Source organism: Gymnodraco acuticeps, unplaced genomic scaffold (genome assembly GCF_902827175.1).
Source record: "Gymnodraco acuticeps unplaced genomic scaffold, fGymAcu1.1, whole genome shotgun sequence".
NCBI classification, from domain to species: domain Eukaryota; kingdom Metazoa; phylum Chordata; class Actinopteri; order Perciformes; family Bathydraconidae; genus Gymnodraco; species Gymnodraco acuticeps.
This window is the reverse complement of record NW_022990295.1, coordinates 8958792-8983820: the sequence shown is the minus strand read 5'-3', so window position 1 is coordinate 8983820 and position 25029 is coordinate 8958792. Positions and strand designations below refer to the sequence as shown.

The following is a 25029-nucleotide window of genomic DNA, read 5'->3' as shown; positions in this document are numbered from 1 at the left end:
TTAATCAGTGATTTAAATGTCTTACCTTGGGATATGAAATAAATGCGATAAGTGTGCTTAGTTTAAAAAAAAAAAGAGCATATTTTCCCCTATACTTCGGAGCAGGCATTTCTGTGACTCCGTTCCATTTTATTTTTTTAAAACTGGAAGCCATAGAAGTGGCAAAACTAGATAGATTATCTCTATAATTGCTACAAATAGCTCCTCAAATGCCCGGACATTTCAAAATACTACAGTCAAAATATTTAATTCAGAAACTCACAACCCAAAGGCAATGAGGGTAAGTTATTGCGTGTTTACTCCAATAGACAATTGTTTACTTATGGTTGCCCCATACAATGCAATGTTGACCTTTTAACAGTTATATTGGTTTGGAGCAACCTCATGTTTCCCTTCATTTATTTACTGAAGGCTCATTTGTACATTTATTTGGCCGTACTAGCACATGAGAATAGCTAGCAGGCCATGACTTAATGGTTCGGCGCAATGTTTAACAGTCTCACCGTGTTTATATTATTTAAATACTGAATGAACATTTTCGCTGTAACTAGGCTATTTCAAGACCTCTGCTAAAAAAAAAAAAATCGGCATTAAAAAAAAAGCCACTGTCGCCTCGGCTTCGTCTTGCGAACTGTTTCTCCTATTCGTGTTTTACGTCATGATTATTTGAGGTAGTGCGATGTAAGCTGATATAGCCTACTTGTTTTTCCCCTCTGTAAACTACAGTAACCTTAGCCAGCATGTTACAGGCTGCTCACAGCGGAGGTGACATCACAAGTCTCCAGTCAGCGGGCAGCCAATGTTGCCCCTCAATGGTTAGAAATGACAGCTCGAGCACCGCAGCCATTATGCAAACAGGAGTTAAAGGACCGTCAACACCATACATCCATGGTCAACACAGAGGATGCTGAGTTATTATCTCTAATCCTGCGGTGGCTAACAGCTGTGTACGGCAACGTCATCGTCTCTCCTACGCTGATAGTATAAACGAGAAACATGCGCATTTATTCTATAAATTCATCATGGTGTCGCTGCTGGACTTCAATGAAAAATGGCCCTTAAAATCCACCGTACCCTTACAGTAAGTGCAGTTGATACATTTAATGACTATAACTTGCTTAATGTGTAGCCTTACATGAGGAAACCGCACAAAATGATTATGTTTTTAATATGACGCAGCAGCACGCCCTTATTTAGATAGCCGCTCCACCATTTATTTTTCTTTTTTTTACAGTGTTATGAATTAAGCGTCATGTGAAAAGACTCCACAAAGCGACTAAGATGGGATGCATCATGGTTTTCCTGCAGAGCATAAGGCGCAGGGTGAAGCTGGACCGGTTCAGAGAGCTGGGCCGACAGTATCCAGTGTTCTGCTTTCTGCTGCTGGTCCTGCTGCTGTCCACTGTGCTTTTAAACAGGTCAGTATCTGAACAGCAGGCTGGCTAGTAATTACCCAATGTTACTCTTTATGGCTATGACATCCCTAACATATTTCCCTGTGTTTATTTATTGCTAAGGATGTATGTTTCTAATGTTTTCACAGATATATTCACATTATGATGGTGTTTTGGTCCTTCCTGGCTGGAGTCGTCACTTTTTACTGCTCTACGGGGCCTGAGTCTCTGCTTCCCAACATCTTAGTCTCCATCAAACCAAAAAACAAGGTACTTGATGAAGCAAGAAAGACTGAAAAGAGTTGTAAAAAATAAAATGTCACAGTATTTGTGACTCAGTGTTCAAGGCTTGTATTAGTCATAGTACATAGCTACTACTACAGTGTAGTTATGACGATGACAATCTTAGGTCACAGGCTCCTCCAACAGTGCAACACAATAAAACAGAACAAATGGTGCAAGTACATACAAAAAGTAAAATAGTGAAATAGTGCAATAAGAGTCTACAAGTGATTGGAATATGATATATCAGATAAATAATTTGTAAATTGCAGCCAGATGAATGTTATGGATGTTTCAAAAGTTCAGGTGTTTAATAGTCTTATGGCCTGTGGGATGAAACGGTCCCTGAGTCTGGTGGTTTTAGTCCGGATGCTGCGATACCGCCTGTCAGACGGCAGCAGACAGAACAGTTTGTGGCTGGGGTGATGGGGGTCTTTTATAATCCCGAGGGCTTTCTTCCTGAACTGCTGGGAGTAGAGGTCCTCTGTGATGGCAGCTCTGTCCTGGTGATGATCTGTGCAGTTTTCACCACCCTCTGTAAAGCCTTACGATTAAGGGCGATGCAGCCGGTCAGGAAACTCTCTATGGTGCACCTGTAGAAGGTCAGGATGCTCTCTATGGTGCACCTGTAGAAGGTCAGGATGCTCTCTATGGTGCACCTGTAGAAGTTTCAGAGTATCCTGGAGTCCACGTTGAACCTCCTCAGCCTGCGGAGGATGAAGAGCCGCTGTCGAGCTTTTTTGGTGATGGTGTTAGTGTGAAGAGTCCATGTCAGGTCCTCAGTGATGTGGACCCCGAGGAACCTGAAGCTGCTGACTCTCTCCACCATTGATGGCTATGGGGGGCGTGCCCCTCTCTCTGCTGCTTCCTGTAATCCGCAATCAGCTCCTTGGTTTTTCTGACGTTGAGATGGAGGTTGTTATCCTGGCACTAAGATGTCAGGTTTTCGACCTCCTCCCTGTACGCCGTCTCGTCGCCATCGGTGATCAGGCCGATGGCGGTCGTGTTGTCAGCAAACTTCACGATGGTGTTGGAGCTGTGTGTGGCCACTTAGTCGTGTGTGAACAGGAAGTAGAGGAGAGGGCTGAGCCTTGAGTCTCTATCAGGACAATAAATTCAACATCATTTTTTGTTGCTTTTAGACATCTAGGATTATTGTTGAATATACAAACTGGTATTTAATTATTGCACACAAAGTTATATCTGCAGCAGAAGTGAATGATTGCCAGTCGCCTTAGTTTGTTAATCTTCTCTTTCAGTCATACCAACAGGAGTTGTTTCCACTAGGCCACAGCTGTGCTGTTTGTGGAAAAATCAAATGCAAAAGACACAGGTGAGAAACTTGCTCATATTCACGTGCTTTGGTTGCAGTGTGTTGTATTATGACCCTATCGTTTGTGTCATCAATAGTTTAGACAATAAAATAAACTCATGACAGCAGACCCAAGAGGGAACTCCATAGACCTGTATTACTATGCTACTGCATATCCTGGTTTTACATGTGCTAGTAAAATACAGTGAAAATCAAAAAGTTATTTGATTAGTAGCAAACATTAGGGTAAACAGGACACTCTCTATAATTATGCCTTCATCCTATTGTATTGGGTTTTTCATAATTCATTGAGTGGTCAAGTTATGGAAAATGTTGCAATGCCCTCTAGTGGTTAGAAAGGATTCTTTTAGTTTTCTCTCTTAAATTCTGTGATATTTTTGTTGTTTCAATTTACTAATAGACCAACTTTATTACTGGAAAACTATCAACCATGGCTTGACCTGAAAGTCCCCTCTAAGGTTGATGCTTCTCTTTCAGAGGTAATATAAAGCAAACATGAATTTTAAGTAATTTCTTTAATCTATAATAGACCAAATTATCTCAGTCCAATTCTGTTTTATTTCCAGATTCTTGAGCTAGTTCTGGAAAACTTTGTGTATCCTTGGTACAGGTAAGACACCTGTGTATCTTTAACATGCTGTAATAAAAGGTGAGGTGGTTTAATGTGTTGTATGTTGTGACGGAAGGGACTGTGTGACTTTCTTTTCAGAGACATCACAGATGACGAGGCGTTTGTTGACGAGCTGAGAGTGACTCTGCGCTTCTTTGCAGCTGTGTTGGTCCGGCGAACCCAGAAGGTGACGAATCAAGGCGGTTTGGAGTTCAAATATTGGGATGTGGATTGATTTAACATGATTTTCTTTAATACATTTTTCCCTCCCAGGTGGATGTGGCATCCCTTATCACACAAAAGCTGCTTAAAGTGTCCATGAAGCACATAGAAATAATAAGCAAAGCAAGACAGAAAGGTATTGCATCACTTACTGAGTATTGTCATTGTATTCACAGCAAAGGAAAGGGAAGCAAATAACAAATCCCTCTCCTTTATAGTAAAGAACGCAGAGTATCTTCAACAAGCTGCCCTGGAGGAATACGGCCCTGACCTCCATGTAGCCCTTCGCAGTCGCAGAGAGGAGTTCCTCTACCTCAAGAAGCTGACTGAAATGCTCTTCCCCTACATCCTGCCACCCAAAGCTACAGACTGCAGGTAACTTAGTGCTGTGACAAGAAAGGCCATGGCTTCATATCTTTATAAAAGTGATTGCAGCACCAGTGTGCCTAATTGTCCACCTAGTGGAAATTATTTCAGCATTGACACTTTACAAAAGTAGATGAGGATCATTCTTTACTCTCTCATTTTCTGATTTCCTGCTGCCTTATCTCTCAGATCTCTTACTCTGCTGATTAGAGAAGTTTTGGCTGGTTCTGTCTTCCTTCCTTCCATGGACTACTTGGCTGATCCTGTGAGTGTAGAAACATTAAGGGGACACATAATGGATTTTCGAAATCCAAAACTGTTGTTGAAGCTCTCTGCTGCTACAGTTTTGTCAGTCTTATAATATATTTGAATTGTATTTAGTAAGCACGTTAGTCCACATTATTCTCTACGAGCATGCTAAGTGGCAGATGTGTTTTCAGAACATGTTAAATACTTAGTGTTTACTGGCTGCTCTCTTTCAGGACACAGTGAATCATCTACTTTTGATATTCATCGACAACTCCCCTGTGAGTATATTTTAAACTGGGCACATGCAAATCCATTAACATTCTGTGTGTTTAAACATTGATACAGTGTGTACGTAATTCATGGGTCAATCAGATAAGAATAAGGATCTACTTTCGTCCCTCTAGCCTGAAGAAGCCACAGAGCCCACATCAACGTTGGTTCCTTTTCTGCAAAAGTACTCTGATATTCGCAACAAAAAGAACTCGGTGAGTGTTTCCTCAAATAATTGAAAAGTACCACATCCCCAACAAAACCACCAGATATTGTATGGTTCTGTAGGTCTGTTTTTATACTGTTGTAGTTCAGTGTATCGGGTCACAGCGAGCTTAAAGAACACTTCCTTTCTTAACTGTGATCCCTGTTCTCTCTTTCAATTTTGTTCTCTCTCATCAGGTATTAAAGCTGGAGTTGAAGGAAATCAGAGAGCAGCAAGACCTTCTCTTCCGTTTTATGAATTTTCTGAAGCAAGAAGGCGCTGTTCATGTGCTCCAGTTCTGCCTTGCAGTCGGTAAGTGGTTCCCAATCCTTTCAGGTGGTTTCCAATGTTACATTTGCTGCTTTTACATGCAAGGAGTTACCTAGCTATGGGCAAGTCAAGCCAACAACACACAAACAACATTTACATTCTAAATGCTCTTCAAAGTAAGTTGTACAACTTAAGTATTCTGCTTCTCCTTTTTGGTTTATTAATTTATAATTGGACTGTATAGCAGAGACATTTAATAGAAGCAGGCCTTCCTCTCATCGCTCTCACACAGTCAGTCTCAAAGCATCAGAACCTCACTTGGACTGACTTTACAATCTAGACACTCATGAATACCAAAGTGATGCATTCTCAAAGATCCTTACCCAGTGAAACTAAGCTGTCTGACTCTTTCAACTCCTCAGAGGAATTCAACGACAGGATACTGTGCCCAGATCTGTCTGACACAGAGAAGACGATGCTTCACGAGGAGGTGAAGAAGATCTATGAGACGTACTGTTTGGACGAGAGTGTTGACAAGATCCGCTTCGACCCCTTCATAGTGGAAGAAATACGCAACAGTATAACCATTTCTAAATTAGCATTTTCTCAAAAAAGGGCTTATAATAACCTACTTGGACAAGTGTGTATTCATTAACATATATTTTTGAACTTTCTAGTTGCAGAGGGTCCGTTTGCAGAGGTGGTGAAGCTGCAGACCATGAGGTGTTTGTTTGAAGCCTATGAACACGTCCTGTCCCTCCTGGAGAATGTTTTCACCCCCATGTTCTGTCACAGTGATGAGGTTAGTGTCTACACCACAGACTAAATCACTCAACTCACTGACACACAACTTCACAACAAATGCCTGAGGCTTAATCCAATTAATGAATCCCCTCTTTCATAACTGTATTGCATCAATCCATCAAACTCTGATTTCTTAAAGGTCCCATGACATGCTTTTCTGGTTATTACCTGTCCCCTTGTGTGTTATGTAGATTTTTCTGCATGTAAACGGTCTGCAAAGTCACAAACCCTCAAAGTACACCCTGTAGCGAGTAAAACTCTTAACACAGAAAAGACTGCCCCAGAACGCCTCGTTGGAGATTTTTCTTTTTCCATTTTTTTCTTTCGGGAAAGGCTGACGTCACTCTTAACCAAATGCACCTGTTGTGGCGATCCAGCACTCCCACAACAGGAAAGAATGAAACGGAGAGGAATCAATAAAACACAAACACAGATATAGCTGATCAGTAATTATTATGTAGTTGTTGCAACAAACAAACAAACAATAATGGGAAGTACATCACCTGCTGCCACAGCAGCCAATCGCGGAAATGCCCCCCGACAGTAGATAAGATAAGATAAGATGAACCTTTATTAATCCCCGAGGGGAAATTCAGTTGTACAAAGCAGCAACAGGGTAAGCGTGAAAAAACAGGACAGCAAAGATTCACACAGATTAATAAAATCAAAAATAAATAAAATCAAGAATTTTTTTTAATGATAATAATAATAATAAAAGACTATAAAATAGGAGATGAGTAAAAATAAGAGTAAAATAACTGTAAAATAACTGTCAGCATATGTACATATTTGGTCATCTAAGAAGTTATAAAGTACGGAATAAGTTAAAGTGACAAGTGAAAAGTGAAAATGGACATCTGTACACATAGTGACACATTTATCTACCTTTTTGGTCTACTACTAATAATATGTTAGCATGGGTTGTGGAAACAGTGTATATTTATGTCCAGTGATCTAATTGTATTTCTTTTTCATCATTAACCCCTTATTGTGCAGCCTGATGGCTACAGGCACAAAGGACTGTCCGAGGCGCACCAAGCGCCTCGGACAGCAACAATCATACAGCATATAATAATAATAATAATAATAATGCATTACATTTTTTATTAGAGCGCTTTTACAGGTGCTCAAAGCGCTTTACAAGTACACATTACACATATTAGACATGTAAGAGTCATTACTGCGGACATTACCCACAGGAGCAAATGTGGGTAAAGTGTCTTGCCCAAGGACACAACGGCCTGACGCAGTGGCGGCCGAGGCGGGATTCGAACTGGAGTTCACCAACGCCCCTTGATCTGATGACCACTGCGCCAAAACCACCCCTGTAATGAACACACACATTTTCCCTAAACATATTTAACGCACACACATTTTATCATGCAGCCTACCACACAAATGTCACATGTTTATCTCTCTGAAAGCTATACTTGTATATGTTTAAACGTCATCGTCTCATGACATCCTTAGGATTAGTTAACTAACAAAGGTTAACTGTTCTTATAACCTGAGGCCTTCTCTGAACTTCCTCTAACCTCGGTGTCAGCTCACTTAAAATCAATACATCTATTGGTAATTCAGAACGACCATTGTCTCTCTAACTGTGTGTGACCCAACTCAGTAACACACATCATATAGCTTAGCATGTGATCTCTAATAAATATCAGAAATACGCTGTATTAAACATTCTGCTATAACACACCAATTGGTCCAAATGGACCAATCCGTGGAGCTCCGCACACACACTCACACTCACTCACACTCACTCAGCCTTATCTTTTCTCAGCGAGCTCCGCGGTGTCTCGCTGTCTCGCAGACCCCACGCATCAACCAGGAAATGACACCAGTAATCCAGCTCACACCGTCCGCTCCTCGAGCCTCAAAGGGCAGAGCAGCGAGCCCCGCAACGTCCTGCCAACAAGGCACCCAGACCCCACGGAGCATTCTCATCTGTTTGTCATTACAGGTGTCATTTTCTGGTTGCAAACAAACGCCATTGTAACACATGAACACTGATGTTCAGCTGTAACGGTGGTTGACTAATCAGAGCACAGTGGGCTCATAGGGAGGGGGGGGGCAGGAGCTCCAACAAGCCGTGTAGGACAGAGTGAATACACATACTATACAGAGATGCTGTATGAGAAACCAATGTGAGTTTGGAACATTGAACAATGTAAGACCTCAACAATGGAATTATGATCAGTAGAAATGGCCATGACATGGGACCTTTAATACAGTCCTTTCAAAATATAGTTGTTTTACGGTCAGTTTTAACATCTACCATTTGAATGTTGTTTTGTCCGAGTAAACAAAACCGCATCTGTCCAATGTTAGAATTACAGTTGATTTGGTGTTCACTGAATCTGTTGCACTATCCTCTTTCGATCTCTCAGCCACCAACCACTGTCGGCCGCGTCATCAATTCAATTCCCGCAACTGGCCAATGAGCCAACACTGGCATTGAGCCAAAATGCCAAGCCGAATTTCACCCCTCAGAGGCTGTTTCATTGAATACAGCTTGGTGGACAAATGCTCAGCCATTGTCCACAGCAGGCCACTGCCCTGCATAAATAGTGTGTGTACAAAATAATGATAGTATTTCAAATGTTGTTGCTACACTTGTTACTGCTTCAAAATGGATTTATTATGTGTTTCCATGTAGCTTATATATTGTGTTGAATTTACATAACTTTGTTTGTTGTCTCCATGTCATTCTCCAGTACTTCCGCCAGCTCCTGAGAGGGGCCGAGTCCCCTGCAAGGAACTCCAGGATGAGCAGGTAGGCATCCCTTTACATGTTTTTGTGTAACAATAAAAGCCTCACCCTAGCAGTATATTGATCCATTAGTTAGGTTTTCTTACAGAACTTTTGATAATCTAGCTTGTACTTTTTTTAAGGCAGAAAATTGATTTATGTGTCTGTTACCACATGCAACCCACGTTCCTTTAATCTGTCTGAATATCATGAATAATGTATAAAACATTGTTTAATCTTTACAGCTCTCTGTATGCCAATAGAAACTGCAGTGTGAAGGCAGAACATAGTATGTGTTGTCTTATATTTAATTATACATATACATTTAGACTTAATGCAACCTAAAAGAAGCTGTTAACATCATAAAAAAATTGTTATTTCGTTACGAGACCTGAGCCCAGGGATCAACTGTCATGTTTTATCACGGGGTGCGGTGTGTATGTGGCCCCGGAGCCCTGCCACTAACTCCTTGTGCATATTGTTCCAGAAATAGCCTCAGTTTGGATGACATTCGGTGAGTATAAGGCATCAGTGTGCTGATCAAAACAGTGGCTGGCTGAGCAGTGCTGCTGCACGCAAGACACAAAGACATATCATTCTTGCCTGACTGGTCTATAGAGAAACATGTGCTGCCTTTTTAACAAATTCCCTGTTCCCATGGGTCCGCTGCAACCAGGGCTTCAGTTCAATGAGCCCTAGTCCATAATATGACAAGGATATATCATGGTATTGCTACTGTAAATTCACCAATAAATACATGTTTTATTTGTTGCCTGTGCTGAAAACGCTAATAAGAGAAGCTGGAGAGAAGTAAACATAATCAGTTAATCTTGTTAGTCATAGCATGACTCATCATTAATCATGGGGTATTCAAGCTAACCAAGAGTGATGGTGCTGAAAACATGCAATTAAAAAATCTTAGTTTTAGAACATTAAAGGTGGGGTAGGTAAGTTTCAGAAACCGGCTCGAGATACACTTTTTGTTATATTCCATGGAATGCTCTTAACATCCCGATAGCAATGAATATCTGAAGTGCTTTGACAAAAAATCCATAAAAATCTGTGGAAGCCGTAATACTGTAAAAAGTACAACCAATCCGTTTAGCCGGCCCGGCTAAACGGATTGGATTGCCGCCCTGTCTGTCAGCCTTCCATCTCGTGCACGCACAAATGTATCTCGTGCCCTCATTGGGCGTGCATTGCAGCAGTACTTCAATGACTCGCCAGCAGCAGGCGGCCACTTTCACCAGTCTGCAGACGTCATGTGCGCGTTCATGTGTGTTGGAGGAGGCGCTCTGTAAGGAAGTCTGAAGGAAGGGGCGGATTCTTTTCGGCTGTGTACTTTCAAATTTTAGTGCACTCGAGCCGGTTTCTGAAACTTACCTACCCCACCTTTAAGGCTTTATTCTAAATTATTTTTTCATTTAAGTTTGCTCACATCTCAAATGACAGAGTTGAAATTGAGGGGGGGGGCTTCAGGAGGAATGGTTGATTTTATATTTCAATTCCTTCACAAAAGCATTCTTGTTACGAAGGCAGTTTTCAAAGCAGCATAAACAGATAGATAGTAGAAAATGGCTCTCACTGCCACTTGATTTGTAAACGCTGGGCAACTATACGTCCCAATACCCTTCATGTCTGCAACTCAGATAACACCCTCCCCATCTTTCCGCCTGTTGCTCCATACATGTATTGCCACCACCGTGCTGTGACTGTGTATCCACTCTGATTCTATGATTCATACTGCCTGCACCGGTATGATCCGCGGTTCTCTCCCTCCTCTTGCCCGCGGGGATGTGACCCTGTTCTGCGACCCTGTTCTGCTTATAGTTCCTGGGACTGGAGCCCCGAGTCTCCGTCCTCACTGTTCACTGCATCCGGCAGCTCTTCACCTGCATCTTTTAACTCCCTCCATGCCCAGTCCACGTTCACAACTTTCCCATACGGCTCGCTATCCCACCGCCACTCATCACCCAAGTAAGTCAGGGTCCATCTTTGTGTCACAGTGTGATGTCATGCTGTCCAATTATCCCGCATGGTGGGACTGATGCATGGAATCCTGTTTTTATTTGTCATGTGTCCTCCCTCCGACTTTAATGTGTTGTTCAGGCTGAAGACTTGTCTGTTGTTTTGCAGTGACTTTTCAATGTCCAACTTCTTGTATACTGGGTACATCACCAGGGGCGGACTGGCCACCGGGACGTTCGGGACGAATCCCGATGGGCCGGTACTGAAGTGGGCCGGTCGGACGATGTGGGCTAGTCGGATAGGATAAGGCACTAGCACCCCGCCGCCGACAATTTACTAGCGGTATTTACTTGCGGCACCGAGGTGGGCCGGTCGGAGAAGTCACTAGCACACCCCCCCCCCGTTGACAATTTACTAGCGGTAATTACTTGCGGTACCGAGGTGGTCGAGTGTCCCGGGCTGATTTGTAGTCCCAGTCCGCCCCTGTACATCACCATGTGTATATTGTGATGTCTAGTTCTCTTACTGTTACCGACACTGACACAGAGCACCTTTGATGTTGTGTGCCTTGACTGTTAACTGATCATACGTATAATTTGTGGTCATTTGTAAAAGCAAACATCTTATCATGAAATCACTGCTTATGTATTGTGTTTGTTTATGGTTTTGCAGCACTCACTTTAACATCAAACCAGACATTTCATTGTGAGATGGCTGTGAAGTGACATTTTGGCTTTGGATTTGGCTACCTTAGCGTCTTTCTCCCCATTGTTCAGTGATGTTTCAGATCGCCTTGCCTTCCCTCCTGTCCTCTACAGCTCCCTCCCTGTCACTCCTCTCTCAAGCTGCATGTGCTGTGCTAAAGCCATGCACATCTCCTACAGTACTCATTGTTTAATAACCATCATGTTTGGCCTGCAGGAACACGTCAAAGAGGGGCGAGTCCTTTGGGATTAGCCGCATTGGCAGTAAGATCAAAGGAGTGTTCAAGAGCACAACCATGGAGGGCGCAATGCTGCCATCCTACGGGCTAGTGGAGGGAGAGGACGATATGGTGAGGCTGATCTAAAACGTTTTACTCATTTTCAGATTATTCAAACGTTATTTGTTAGTTATAACTTTAACCTGACTATAGATTTCTTTAGTGTCTGGATTTAAACACAAATTGTCCTGTGTGCTTCTCGTTCTTACAGGTGTCTCTGATTCATTTAAACTTTAAAACAATGCTTAGAAATAACAAAAAGTGATTACAAGAGAGTGATTTAAAAGTAAAATTCAAACTAAAGCACTGCAAAATTATTTCAAATCAAACATTTTATTATGCTTTAGCAATGCTTGTCTGCAAAATTTGAGTTTTGCCATCACAGTCCTGACCTAATAACTTCTTTCAATTTCCTGTAAAGTGTATAAGTGCTCAACTGCTTTAATGATGTGTATGGGAAAATCAACCATATGTACACATATAATGACCTTTCATTCACAGCTGGTGCAGTAAAGCAGGATGAGTTGCTGAATGTCTGGAAATGTTTTTTTAATTGCCCTTCCTGTATCTGTTGTAAAGGATTTTGCTATGTTTGCATTTCTATTTTGTGTGGCTATAAGGACCTTGATTTCTTTAAGACTTACTTCCTTTTAAAGTAAAAACAGTAGGTGTACACTGTATGTCAAATTAGTTAAAAAGGTGCGTCTGATAAACACCCTTGGTTTTTTATTGTACTCGTTGTTTTTGAGCCTATTAATAGCAGACATATTCCTTATGAAGTTCCTTACTGTATATGTGACCTTAACCTCTCCGGCTTCCTTCCATTCAAGGTGGAGGAAGCCATGATGGTGTTGGAGGATGACTCGCCCATGGAGGCAGCCTCCACCCCCAGCACTCCCCGAAACCTTTCTGCCTGGAACATCACCATCCCATACATTGATTTCTATGACGATGATGTGAAGAGGGAGAGGATTCCGGTGTTCTGCATCGATGTAGAGCGCAATGACCGGAAGTCAGGTGAGACTCAGCAGACCGTCCTTCTGGCTCACTTCCTCTCATGAGGGAGGGGTCATTCTGCTCTATGACGCTTCGAAATGTGGTGTCCTTATCTGTAAGGTAAAGTGTTGCACTCCCCATCCACCACCCCTGAAATATTTATTTTTTAAATCATCAAAAGTCCAGTTTGGGTAAATAGGTCTTGGTACATGTTTGTATTGGAATTTGAGGAGCGCTCACTTTTTTTGGTTCGGATGCAATAAATAAACAACACGCTTATTCAGGAGCTTTAGAAGTGCTGGTTGTTTTTGTTTAGGTGGGACAGAGCCAGGCTAGCTGGGTAGTTTCCCTCTCTTTCCACTTTTTTATTTATTTTTTTTACTCTGAACTACTAGGCTAGCTGCTGGCTTCATGTTAACTTTACCAACAAGAGAGTAGTATCAATCTTCTCATCTATCTCTCAGCAAGAAAGCTGATTACAAAAATATCCATAAAACATGTGCCTATGACAGATAACAGCACCACATTGCCAACAACCCAAGACTACATATCATTAATTGGGGCTACATACAGTTACTGTTGCTCAAACTAGTTTGCAAAAAGATGAAATAAGAGTAAAAGCTGAGTGACTGCTGCAGATGGTAACAATGACCTCTCACTGTTTGTGGAACTTCTTAATCTTACTGTTTCCCTGTTTGTATTTATCTGCAGTGGGACATGAGACTGAGAACTGGTCTGTGTACAGAAGATATTTGGAGTTCTATGTTCTTGAATCAAAGCTTACTGAGTTTCATGGTAAGGTTTCTTTTTTTCATTTATTGTCATATGGAAGACATTTCCCACCAAAATGATCTCACACATTCCAGAAGTTTCACAGAACATTACTTTCAAGTGAACCTTAATCTTAGATGTCATGTAGATTTAATGGCCTGCATTATTTATGCATTCAGTTTGTTATTTTGTGGTCAAAGTAAAAGGAAGCTTGTTCGTTTAGATATTTTATTTATTTTATTCTTTTGTAGGCTCATTTCCAGATGCGCAGTTGCCTTCGAAGAGGATCATCGGTCCCAAGAATTATGAGTTCCTCACATCAAAGCGGGAGGAGTTTCAGGAGTACCTTCAGGTAGATGTCTGGGGAAAAAGGATACAGAAACGTAGCATGAAAATTATTCAAACACACAGCTATGACTGCCACGTCTGTGCAATGAAAGCGGCTCATATAGTTGTCAAATAAATGCATCAGTCCCATTTGAAAATGTTCCAATTTCAAGCTAAAGACTGATCTATTCAAATGTAAAACAAGTCTTCTGTTAGTAGAATTTGATGGCTACAAACCAGATGTTAATGTTCTCTAAACTCCATGAAAAAATAAGCACCCTTACCTTCATATTTTGATCAGAGTAACAGTTTGCTCTTACGGCATTTGGTGACAGAAATGAAACAGTAATAGTGAAGGTTATATGTGGATTCACTTCTGTATGTCAGGCCCAGATCTCTCTCACACTCACACTCATACTCACACACACGCACACACACACACACACACACACACACACACACGCTCGCACACACACACACACACACACACACACACACACACACACACACACACACACACACACACACACACACACACACACACACACACACACACACTCGCACACACACTCGCACACGTACGTACTCACAACCACACACACACTCACAACCACAAACACAAACACACACAGTGCTCCAGGCAAATATTTCTACTCACTGCATCTGGCTGTAGCAAGCAGCACTTATGTGACCAGACATCAAGATTAAATATAAACATTTTCCATTTTGAAGCATTTGTTCCAGGAACACACCACTTTCACAATAAAGTTTAAAAGTGATAACGACATTCTGAAGAACAAAGGGAACCGTATTTCAGGACCGTGGTCGGGTCCCATTTAGCTGCCACAAGGACAGCTGTTGTTTTTCAAAATTCTCACAAGGAGGAAAACAACTTCTAATTTATAATTATGTGTTTGTCTTTGCAGAAACTTCTGCAGCACCCAGAGCTAAGCAACAGTCAGCTCCTCGCCGACTTCCTGTCCCCTCATAGTATGGAGTCTCAGTTCCTGGACAAGATGTTACCTGACGTGAACCTCGGTACTGTATGCCTGTGACAAACACTAGGGAGATGGATTATGTTTGACCAGCAGAACATTTCAAACACACTGTGAAATTATTTGAACATCCTGACCTAGGGTTGCAGTGAAAATGTATTTGTGCTTCAAACAGTGGCAAAATGCGACAGAAGCATACATCACTGAGACAAAGTGTCTGTTTCACAGGAAAAATCATTAAGTCGGTTCCCAGCAAACTGATAAAAGAGGTGAGAAATGCATTCTTGATAGATCTGTGTGTGTGTGTGTGTGTGTGTGGGTCTGGTTTACTTCTTTATCTCATCTTACTGCAATACAAATGTTTCCCATCACTTGCGTCTCAAACGATTTGGTATAACAAATACACATTAGAGAAGTAATACTGTCATTGAAACTCATACACATTGTTTTCTTTATTTTTCAGAAAGGGCAGCATCTGGAGCCTTTCATCCAATCCTTCTTCAACTCCTGTGAATCTCCCAAACCCAAACCCAGCCGCCCTGAGCTCACTATCCTGAGCCCCACGTCAGAAAATGATAAAAAGGTTGGGGATTAAAGTTTTGTAACATTCAGAGTTCATACTCTCTCTTTCTCTTTCTCTTTCCACCAGCCAGGAAACATCTTATCTGCAAACCTTTGATTACTGCAGAGTTCCTCCCAGACGTCTTAATTACATTTAATAGTTGTTTTCACTGAAGCACACCATTACCACTTTCTGCTCCATAAAACTCCCACAATCTCATGGAGTTTTATACTTTAGAGATAGTTTTCAAGTGATGGTTTGCATCTGTCACTGTACATCACTGTATGAACTTTCCTTTTGTTTTTATTGTCATTTCATGATAATGCAAGTTTTCAGTTGTTTTAAATGCGATCCATTTCTCCTGCTGTCTTTAGATAAACACGCTTCACAGCCAGTAGTTGTTGTAGTTTCAGACATATGGACACTTTGGCTATCTTACTAAACATGGTTTTCTATCGTTATAACAGTGTGTGGGGCCAATACATGTCTATGTTTAGAATATGTTATCTGACATGTAGTCAACAAGACTAGAAGCGTTTAACATGAAAACTGACCAGAACTAAAGCTATAAATCAAATGTGTCATTGTCTCAACATGCAGAGATAAACACAGTAAACCTCCTGTCATCAATACTTTCACTGTTCACATTTAGTTTTAGTTATCTTAAACCCTATTTGAATGCCATATTAAGCTCAGCAGAGTTGTCAGTCCCAAAGATTAGGGAAGGTTATTGAAACAGCAGGATCGTGATCTTATGGATTTAAAAAGGCTTCAGTCTGATGTACATTTCTCTCCTAGCTCTTCAACGACGTCTTCAAAAACAACGCCAACCGATCAGAGATGACTGAGAAGCGACACAATCAGAACTACTTCATGGAAATTATCACTGTTGAAGGGCTGTATGACTACTTAATGTTTTTAGGTAAGTGAGCTCTCCTGGAGTTTGTTTATTGGAATAAGTTCATGACACTTTATTATTTACCACTGCTTGAAGTTGTGTACTTGGATTTCAGTTTTTTTATGCTGAAGCACAGGAGATGGTGACGGCCCGTCCACACAGCGGCGTGCGTTGAAGCTTGCCGGCGGGCGTGTCTGAAACTCAACCAACAACCAATCACATGAATCTCCCGCCCCTAACACACAATCAGCGGTTTGATTGGCTAAAGCTTGTACTGGCATATGATTCGATTGGCTGACGCTTCTGCCGAGGCTTCAAAAGTTGAACATTGCTCAACTTTTGCCGCGAGCCACGCCAGCAAAGTTCCGCGTCGCTTCCCACAATGCAGTTCGGCAAAAAGTGACGTCACCCCATTCAAAGTTTATGGTGAAGCTTTCAACGCACGCCGCTGTGTGGACGGGCCGTAATAGGAGCTCTAATACATCCCCTTATCTTCCTGTACACATGTTGGCAAGATAAGAAATTAAGAACGATAATGAAAAAGCATGTTTTAAAACAAGTATACGAAAAAACACGCATTAAGTAAATCCAAATTATTATTTCATTGCATTTTATAGTTAATTGCAAGTTAAAGTAATTATCTTTGTGGGACATTTGCATTGTGATTAAGAAAACATGCAGTATCTATTGATGGTATAAAAGCACCGCTCAGGAGTCACAGAATTCTTTATCGTTACACAAGAAATAAAAAAGTAAATAAAAAGGCATTGCTGCAGGATTGTACTATAATGAAGCAGGGGGTGATCTCTCTCATTATTCACCACCATGACACCTTCACCCCTGGACCCCCGAGGTAAAGCCCGTTACTCACTCCTTTATTCTTTATCTCTCTCTCTCTTCTTCTTCTTCTTCATGGCTTTCAGGCCGAGTCGTCTTCCGTATCCCCGACTGGCTGCACCACCTGCTGATGGCCGGCAGGATGCTGGTGAAGAACACGCTGGAAGCCTACACAGACTACTACCTTCAGTGCAAACTGAACCAGGTGGTCCAGGAGCACCGGCTGGTCTCACTCATCACCTTGCTTAGGGGTAAGAACACGTGTGAATTATCTAAGATGTTGAACTATCCTATTAAACTTGCTAATGTCAGAGATTGAATGATGTACATAATATTTGCCCTTCCAGACACAGTTTTCTGTGAGAGCAGTCAGCCCCGCTCGGCACCGGACAAGCAGAAGAGGGCGAAGAAGACATTCGAGGAAATGATAACCTATATTCCAGGTATTTATTATACTATATTAGACCAAGCTACTGCTCAAATGTGCAGATGTGAGAGCAACTGTATTAAAAAGATATTCATAAGCCGCTTGTATTTAGATTTTCTGGGCAAGTGTATCGGAGAAGAGGCCAAGTTTGAAGGTGTACGTCTCCTCTTCGATGGACTGCAACAGCCAGTTCTCAACAAACAGGTAAACAAGTCCCGTCATTTTCAGGACACATACAACATGTAGAACACTCTCAATTTTCCTACTACTTTGGGATTTTGTCAAAACAAAGAAAACCCTACACTCTTACCATGATTTTGTTTAATTGTTCTGGAGTTTAGCATTTGCATATATCTTTTTTAATATGTGTTTGAGGAGTGTAACTAAAGATAACTCACATTATTGCTTTTCATCATCCTCCTTCCTTCGGCCTCTCTCAGCTGACGTATGTGCTGTTGGACATCGCCATTCAAGAGCTTTTCCCTGAGCTAAACAAGGTAAACAGAAGCTGGCTTTGGTTTCTGAATAAATATATTCTGAACATCCATCCCTTCTCTTTACGGGTTCATCCTTTGTAGGGCTTCAGGGGGAATCTGAATGTATTTGCACAAAAAATGCATTTCTTCATCTGTATCATAATTGTAACGCTCCTTATTACATTACATTAATTAACAAGCAAAACCTGTGATTGTATGATATCTCACAAATTATCAATAAAAGTAGATGCAGAGATATCGTATTGCAGGATAAAGTAGGCCCTCTAAATCACAGTATTTATTTAGGAGAATAAGATAATTCTTAACGTTTTTAACCTGCATTCAGCGACTGCAGTTAATCACATACAAACAATTAAATTGTCTTTGTACGTTTATTATACAACGGCATAGTATTACCAGGCATTGTTTTTATATCTTCATTCTTAAATCAAACGTGAATCATTATTTGCCTGCATCTGTGACTATAAGTGATAAATACAAACTGTATATATACACATAATAGAACAACTAAGTGTTTTCTTTAGTACTTATGCTGTTTTTGTTTCCTCAGCAGGTACAGAAGGAGGCCTCTGTGATGGCTCCATGGATGTAAAATGAACATAACAATGGACAATGAGCTCACATTCTCTCGACATTGAACTGAAACACCTGCAGAGATCTGTGTTGGTTCGTTTACATGAAACCAGCATGCAGACCCCATGTACAGTGTCTGACCGGGACACATGACGCAGCAAGAAGAGGAACACAAGGATTTTCCTGCTGTATGTGTCATTAACATTGCAAAATAGATAATATAAATAAATGATATGACAGTGTTATTAGCACACTGTGTAATTGTCTTTCACCGCTTACATTATAGTCTAAAACACCTCTTGAAAATTGTTCACTGTGATATCCGTTTTACAAAATCTGCAAGACAATTGAAAAAAAGTAATATTTTCGAATATTCTTGCAAATTGTTTATTTGAAACATTTAAAAAACACAATTCAATACATACTTATATAAAAAACGATTTGAATGCTTTTTGTCAACTTAGATTACATGAATAATGTACAGACTCATTAACAGCAGGACTAATATTTTAGAATAAAATTCATGACTCATTTTGATAAATACAATTAATTTTTTAGATAAAAAGCAAAAAAAGAATACCTGAGAAGGGCCTTCTATTTTCCTTTTAAATATATTCTAAAAGACTTACAAAAGTACTTTATAAAGATGACTGCTGGCAACACGGGATGCAATGACGAAACCAGAAGAGCATCAGTGTTTGGAACAAAGTATTTGATCCCATCAGCTCGGGGGGTTTGGTTCTCGGCAAAGAAACACATTCATGGCTTATTTACGGATCATATCTACAATATAACTACTCTAGCAATATATTTGTTTATCCAACTTGAAGATGGCCATGCTTTTGTAGCAATATTGTTATTATTATTATGAGATTAGATGAGCAGGCACAATGCTGTTTTAAAAAATCAATCTCATGTGGCAGCCATAAGGTAATGAATCTGAGTTTAGGATTGAAGACAGTCTTAAGCTACACTAGATCAAACAATATTCACATTCAGTGCATTAATACTTCAGGCTTTGGCTGAGTTCCCTCCATCTCTATTCATGGCAGATATATAGCAGCTAGACAGCTTTCCCTTTATTTGTTAACTCAATACAAAGTTGGACACTAGACTAAACTAAAACTAACTTGCATGCATGTTTAACAGTATTATTAATATCCTTTACATATATTCCAAATATATATTTAGGTTCTTCATTCTTCTTCAGCTGTAACATCTTGCACACATGCACGAAAGATGCTGTTATAGACAACTCTTGTCATCCTAAGCCCTTCAAATCAGTTGTTTAAATCACTGTATGAAACTACACTGAGGCTTTCTCTTCAATCTTGTTGTATTCTAGCTGTCCTTGAAGGCAAGCGAATTGAAAGGCAAAATCCCAGAGGAATTTACAGGCCGTTTAAGAGTTCAAAGCTATCAGCGGGTCAGAGACAGACATAAACCCAGCAGCAACAAACCCATGCTGTGTGCTGCTACGAAAGCCGAGTTCCTGAACGTGATCCGGCCTTCCACTGCAGGGTACACGCATTTCATGTCCGAGATGTATTTGGAAAATACAGAAATGTCCATGTCACCTGCAAGAGGCAGCAAAGTTACGACTTTCTTGGTATTTGGTTGTTATTTTATGAAGTGTTCCACATAAAAGTATATCCTTGCTGTCCCAGCTTAAAGCCTCCTGTTCTCTATTTTTACAATGCTATGAGAAACAGCTGCACAGCAATTAAATGCATAAAATTTAGATAACACATTCCCTACCAGAGTGAGTTTAAATAAGTGCACCAAGGGGGGACTTCTAAAAATGAGTGAACAGGGACTCTCGCCTAACACGTGATCACTGAAAGACAAACTGCACCCTGCAGTGCCTTGCTTAGGAGGACAGCTGCAGTCATTTCAAGTGAGTTAGACATTTAATTGTCCAGATGAGTGGGTAGTATGAAATGTAAATCATATTATTAATTGTTTCTATAGCACAGAAGGAAAATCAGCTCACAAACAAGAGCTAAAGCTAACTGCTCTGTGAGGACTGTATTGAAGCACAGTTGTGTTAGAGCTAATGCTAACACCTGCATGCTAACATTTGCTAAAAAGTACTCAACACCAAATAGCCCACAGTTCAGGCTGTTCAAAAACATCATCTCAAATGTTTAGTCACAGACATTTCTCTGTTTTTACTCTCAGACATTTGAATTTTGACAGGGACAAGCACAGTTTGAGAAATCTGAACCAGATAACCAGCTCATTGAAGTAAAACAGTAAAAGTTCGGAGGTCAAATAAGGCTTATTATAACACCTTTTAATCAGTTATCCATTCTTAAAATGTTTCACAGGCACCTGAAAGTGGTGGGAGTTCATTTTAGATTCACTTCTGTAACTCCCCTTAACCACACATCATCAAAACACACTGATATTTGATTTAATGCTCCAAATCCTCCATTCAGATTACATTACCAACGTATAAACATTCTTACCTGTGTTATGTTTCAGTAACTCGTCCTTAATCATGGTAAAGCTATCGCCTCCGCCCACTATGTAAGAAGGCATCACCACAGTGTACGTCTTCTCGGGGTCGACCGGTTCATATTTGGGAACACGGCACTCAGTGCAGAGCATGGACAAGGACACCACTCGCTGGTTCACTGGTTTGGAAAGGTCATACTGAACATGAATGCCTAGAAATGTCCAAGAGAAGATAAGGAAATGTTATGTATAGTTTCTGTTGTGGAAATATTTTCCAAGGCCCATAACTTTGACCCAGTTTATCAGTTCAAACTGTCCTGACTGAGCACACGCACCTCGTAACCTTGGCTGCTGTGCTCTCAGTGTTCTGTCTCCCTGTTCCTGCCTGTTGGCGTCAGCTGATAGAGGTGTTATCATTCTATGTTCCTGCCTGTTGGCGTCAGCTGATAGAGGTGTTATCATTCTATGTTCCTGCCTGTTGACGTCAGCTGATAGAGATGTTATGCAGCAGTTTGATGATGCTCTCAGAACTAGTTAAATACATGGGTCTGAGGTAGAGTTCTTTAGAATTGATGTGGCAACTCTACCGTGAAGTCAGAACCTCTGGCTCTTGGACTTGTGATGTGAATCCTCCGGCCGTAACTCCAAATAAACCATCAGTGTTTGATATCAAAGCTACTGCTCCTACCGTGTCTCCTTCCTGAGTCGGTGACTCCCACTGCATAGCTACACAGAACTTTCCTCTACAGTTTCCGTTTTCCTGAGAGCTATCAATAACAGGATATGTTGAAACAGCTGGCTCTGTCCAAAGCTAAAGACATTTGTCCACTGGTGACTTTGCAGGCTATTAGATAAGAATAACATGAGAGTGGAATCAATCATCTAACTGTTGGCAGGGAAGCCAATAAGTCAATTTACCAAAATGTCGAATTATTCTATTAATGCTAAATATGACCTGAGGATGTAAAAGTGAAAATGATTCAAGAGGACTCCAGGGGAAACAGGTGGGGGAGCATAAAGGAACCAGAAGACAAACCTGAGACTTGAAGAAATTCTCCAGACATGCTTCCATATCTGTGAATGGAGTGCTCAAAGGCCTTCTTCACTGTGGATCCCTTTATCTTGACCAAGTCAAAGGTCCCTCCGAATGGTAAGACGGTGAGGATTTCCTCCATTGTTATGGAACCTTAAAGTTAGGGAAAATACTGGTACATTTTAAAAGTAACTACAACTGCAGCCTTTGTAATGAAGAACTTGTGTTGAAAGAAAGTACCATTTTTGTAGTGCTCGTTTATAGCTGCCCGTACGGCACCGCTATTCAGCATACAAATGCCCACATGATTCCACTGAAGCTCACTTGAATATTTTATGTTGTGATAAATCTGGCAATGCAAAAACATGTTATACAGAAGTCAAACTCCGCCTCCTGGGAAAAGTGAATCTCCTGTTGTAATGTGCCTAAGGGGTATTTATGTCAGTCTGCTCCCAAAACCCCTGCAGGCCCTTTCAATTCCACAAATTCCCACCTAATGCTGAACATGCAGAGGCAGGATCTGAGAATGGTTACTGTCAGGTTCACATTTAGCGGAAATTAGTGACAAAGACAAACTGCCTTTCTATTTTCTCAGTGGCTACTAGACTGTTTACCAAAGTGAGGAAGCCACTAAAGTCGCCTGTATTCTGTAAATAAATCAACAAATGAAGATAATGTTTGCCTGTGATAATTACCATAGCATCACAGATCAGGTTTCCAAGGTTACACTCCCGAAATCGACACTCTTCAAACGTCCCATTGAGGTAGACTAAGGTCTGTCCGACGTACTGGGAGGAATACTGAGCCAAGTCTTTTTTCCACTCTTCAATGTCAGCGAGGATATCTGGGTCTGAGAAAGCAACAAGACGAATAAAGCTTGTTCAAATGATTAGATTTAAAAATGTTCAAGTAGTAGTTAAAGCTTCCATTTTAAAAGCTGTTTAAACATCACAGTAAGTATCAACATTATGCCAACGTTAATTATAGCTTCACTTGGACACATATCGACATGGCAAGTCAAATCTTTGTTTTGGTTTTTGGGGAATGGTTGAAAATTCAAGCATGGGCCCGTTTTAATTACTGTAATTGCAGTCTACCTTGAGGAATGCTGCTGTCCATTAGGATGGGGTTCCCGACTGCTTTTACCACATTCCCAGCCTGGTCAAAGGTAACTTTTAGGTATCCGAGGTACTTCCCAAAGGCAAAGGCCTGCACCACCGGCACGTTCCTCCCATCATTGGATCTCACCATGAAAGGGTACGGACCTGCTGGCACTTCAGTGGATGGGGGTTTTCCTGCAAAGACAGTTTGCAGAGCACCGTTTCTCACTTCCCGTTGCAGTGAAAGCAAAACAATGCATTTTGATCAGGTGGTTTTTTTCCCTATTGTGTGCTAAGACTGAAACTGCAGCTGAATTGAACAAAAATACAGGTACAAAAAACAGTTAAACACAGTCAGCTTCCTTTTTAGGATTACTTCATTGTTCATTGTTAAGGATGTTTTTTCCTGGGGCCAGATTATAATTCTCTCTTTCTCTACAAAACATTGAGAACAACTGGTAAAACACCAAACAGCTTCACGTTAAAAATCAAGGCTTCCCAGAGGACAAGCTAAAGGCTAATTTCCATTCAGCTTGTTTTTCCAGACATCTTATATCTATAATTGTTCATTTGGTTAAAATCCCTTGTTTAAAAAGATCAATATTTAAAAAAAGCATTGTAAAAATCTTCTTAAATCTGGATAAAAATGTAATTAACAGGTTTTAAAGATACAAGAAAGAAGATTTTGTTGCCACTAGATCAGATCCGAATGAAATAAAATAGGAAAACAAGTACCAGTATAGAGGAATGTGTTGGTGTGTCCTCCGATAACGACATCAATCCCTCTCACACGTTTGGCAATTTCTTGATCCATGGCAAAGCCAGAGTGGCCCAGGGCGATGATCTTATTATAGCCCAAGGTTTCCAGCTTATCGACCTGAACCTGAAGTGCCTTCACCTCATCCTCAAATATAAGATGTTGGCCTAACACAGGGGGGGGGGAATTAATTATAAGAAACCTCTGTTGTACATTTACTGTGGTCTGAGCTTCATGCACATACTGGACAAACATGAACTGCTGCATGCAACAATGTGGCAAAAATACATTCAACACTTCATCAATCAAACTGCAGGTTATTATTTTTACCTGGCATGGATAGGAAGGGGGTCTCTGCAGTGGTGTAGCCAACCACAGCCACTTTCTCTAAGCCCACATTTATGACAGTGTAGGGCTGGTAGTAGCCGCTGAGTTTTGAGGCCAGGGTCTTGTCTGGTTTTATGTTTGCACTCACCATAGAGCAATTTACATTTTGGAGGAAGGGCTTGATCAGACCTTCCACTCCATTGTCAAACTCATGATTTCCAAAAGCCTTAATACAGAAAAACAGGATTGCATTAGCTGATGGAATCCAGTGATTGTTAATGCAATGTCTTAGTATGACGCCCAAAACAACATATTCAGCTGTTGTGTTTTAAGTAAAATTCCCAATTTAAAGAGTATTTATTTACCATGGCATCATAACCGAGTTTGTTCATGAAGTGAGCTGCTTCGGCACCTTTATAGTAGTTGAACCAGACAGTCCCCTGAAACTGGTCTCCAGCATCCAGGAACAAAACATTATTCTCCTTTTTCCGGATCTCCGACACTTTAGTGAACCTCCTGGCGACCCCAGCGAAACATGGACCCCTGGGTGGACACTTCCCTGAGTCAACGCTGGTCTCCTCAATCCGGGCATGGTTGTCGTTAGTGTGAAGCAGTGTCACCTCGAAAGTCGACGCTGTGCCCGAACAGTTTAGAAAGATGCAGAGCGAGGTCAGGAGAGCGCACCGAGACCTCCAGACGCTCATCGTGCCGTTGTGCGTAAAAACGCAACAGTGACCGAGAATGTAAAGCACTCGAAAC

General features: G+C 41.0%; 2 protein-coding genes across 11 annotated transcripts; one reads left to right on the top strand and one right to left on the bottom strand.

Moving 5' to 3' along the window:
- The first annotated feature begins 665 nt into the window (after positions 1-665).
- snx14 (sorting nexin 14) lies at positions 666-20262 on the top strand. Of its 10 annotated transcripts, none has more exons than XM_034222258.1 (31): positions 666-1081; positions 1309-1418; positions 1544-1664; positions 2936-3009; positions 3410-3488; positions 3576-3619; positions 3719-3806; positions 3893-3977; positions 4060-4216; positions 4397-4472; positions 4690-4734; positions 4861-4941; positions 5129-5243; positions 5624-5779; positions 5879-6003; positions 8726-8784; positions 9248-9274; positions 10591-10737; positions 11650-11782; positions 12541-12727; positions 13418-13501; positions 13729-13829; positions 14731-14842; positions 15028-15068; positions 15263-15382; positions 16160-16283; positions 17183-17347; positions 17444-17539; positions 17636-17727; positions 17964-18020; positions 18574-20262. In XM_034222258.1, exons 1-31 carry the CDS (start codon positions 1052-1054, stop codon positions 18610-18612), a joined length of 2970 nt encoding a protein of 989 aa, XP_034078149.1. In that variant the 5' UTR covers positions 666-1051; the 3' UTR covers positions 18613-20262. The 10 variants fall into 10 exon arrangements, with proteins under 10 accessions (XP_034078149.1, XP_034078153.1, XP_034078147.1 ...); XM_034222256.1 differs by having other exon boundaries at positions 668-1081; positions 18571-20262; XM_034222257.1 differs by having other exon boundaries at positions 668-1081; positions 1235-1418; positions 18571-20262.
- On the bottom strand, positions 18967-25029 carry LOC117550006 (snake venom 5'-nucleotidase-like). Its single transcript, XM_034222266.1, has 9 exons — positions 24636-25029; positions 24274-24496; positions 23922-24110; positions 23184-23381; positions 22782-22936; positions 22327-22435; positions 22090-22239; positions 21065-21265; positions 18967-20170 (listed from the first exon to the last, which is right to left on the bottom strand). The coding sequence occupies exons 1-9, from the start codon at positions 24972-24974 to the stop codon at positions 20013-20015; spliced, it is 1722 nt and encodes a 573-aa protein (XP_034078157.1). The 5' UTR covers positions 24975-25029; the 3' UTR covers positions 18967-20012.

Coding starts and splice junctions, on each gene's coding strand:
- LOC117550006 (XM_034222266.1), bottom strand. CDS start 24,974: ATGAGCGTCTGGAGGTCTCGGTGCGCTCTCCTGACCTCGCTCTGCATC. Junction 22,240..22,326: donor AAACGAGCACTACAAAAATG/GTACTTTCTTTC, acceptor CCTAACTTTAAG/GTTCCATAACAATGGAGGAA. Junction 21,266..22,089: donor AGAATTTCTTCAAGTCTCAG/GTTTGTCTTCTG, acceptor GGACATTTCTAG/GCATTCATGTTCAGTATGAC.
- snx14 (XM_034222256.1), top strand. CDS start 1,052: ATGGCCCTTAAAATCCACCGTACCCTTACA. Junction 1,419..1,543: donor TCCACTGTGCTTTTAAACAG/GTCAGTATCTGA, acceptor ATGTTTTCACAG/ATATATTCACATTATGATGG. Junction 8,785..9,247: donor AGGAACTCCAGGATGAGCAG/GTAGGCATCCCT, acceptor ATATTGTTCCAG/AAATAGCCTCAGTTTGGATG.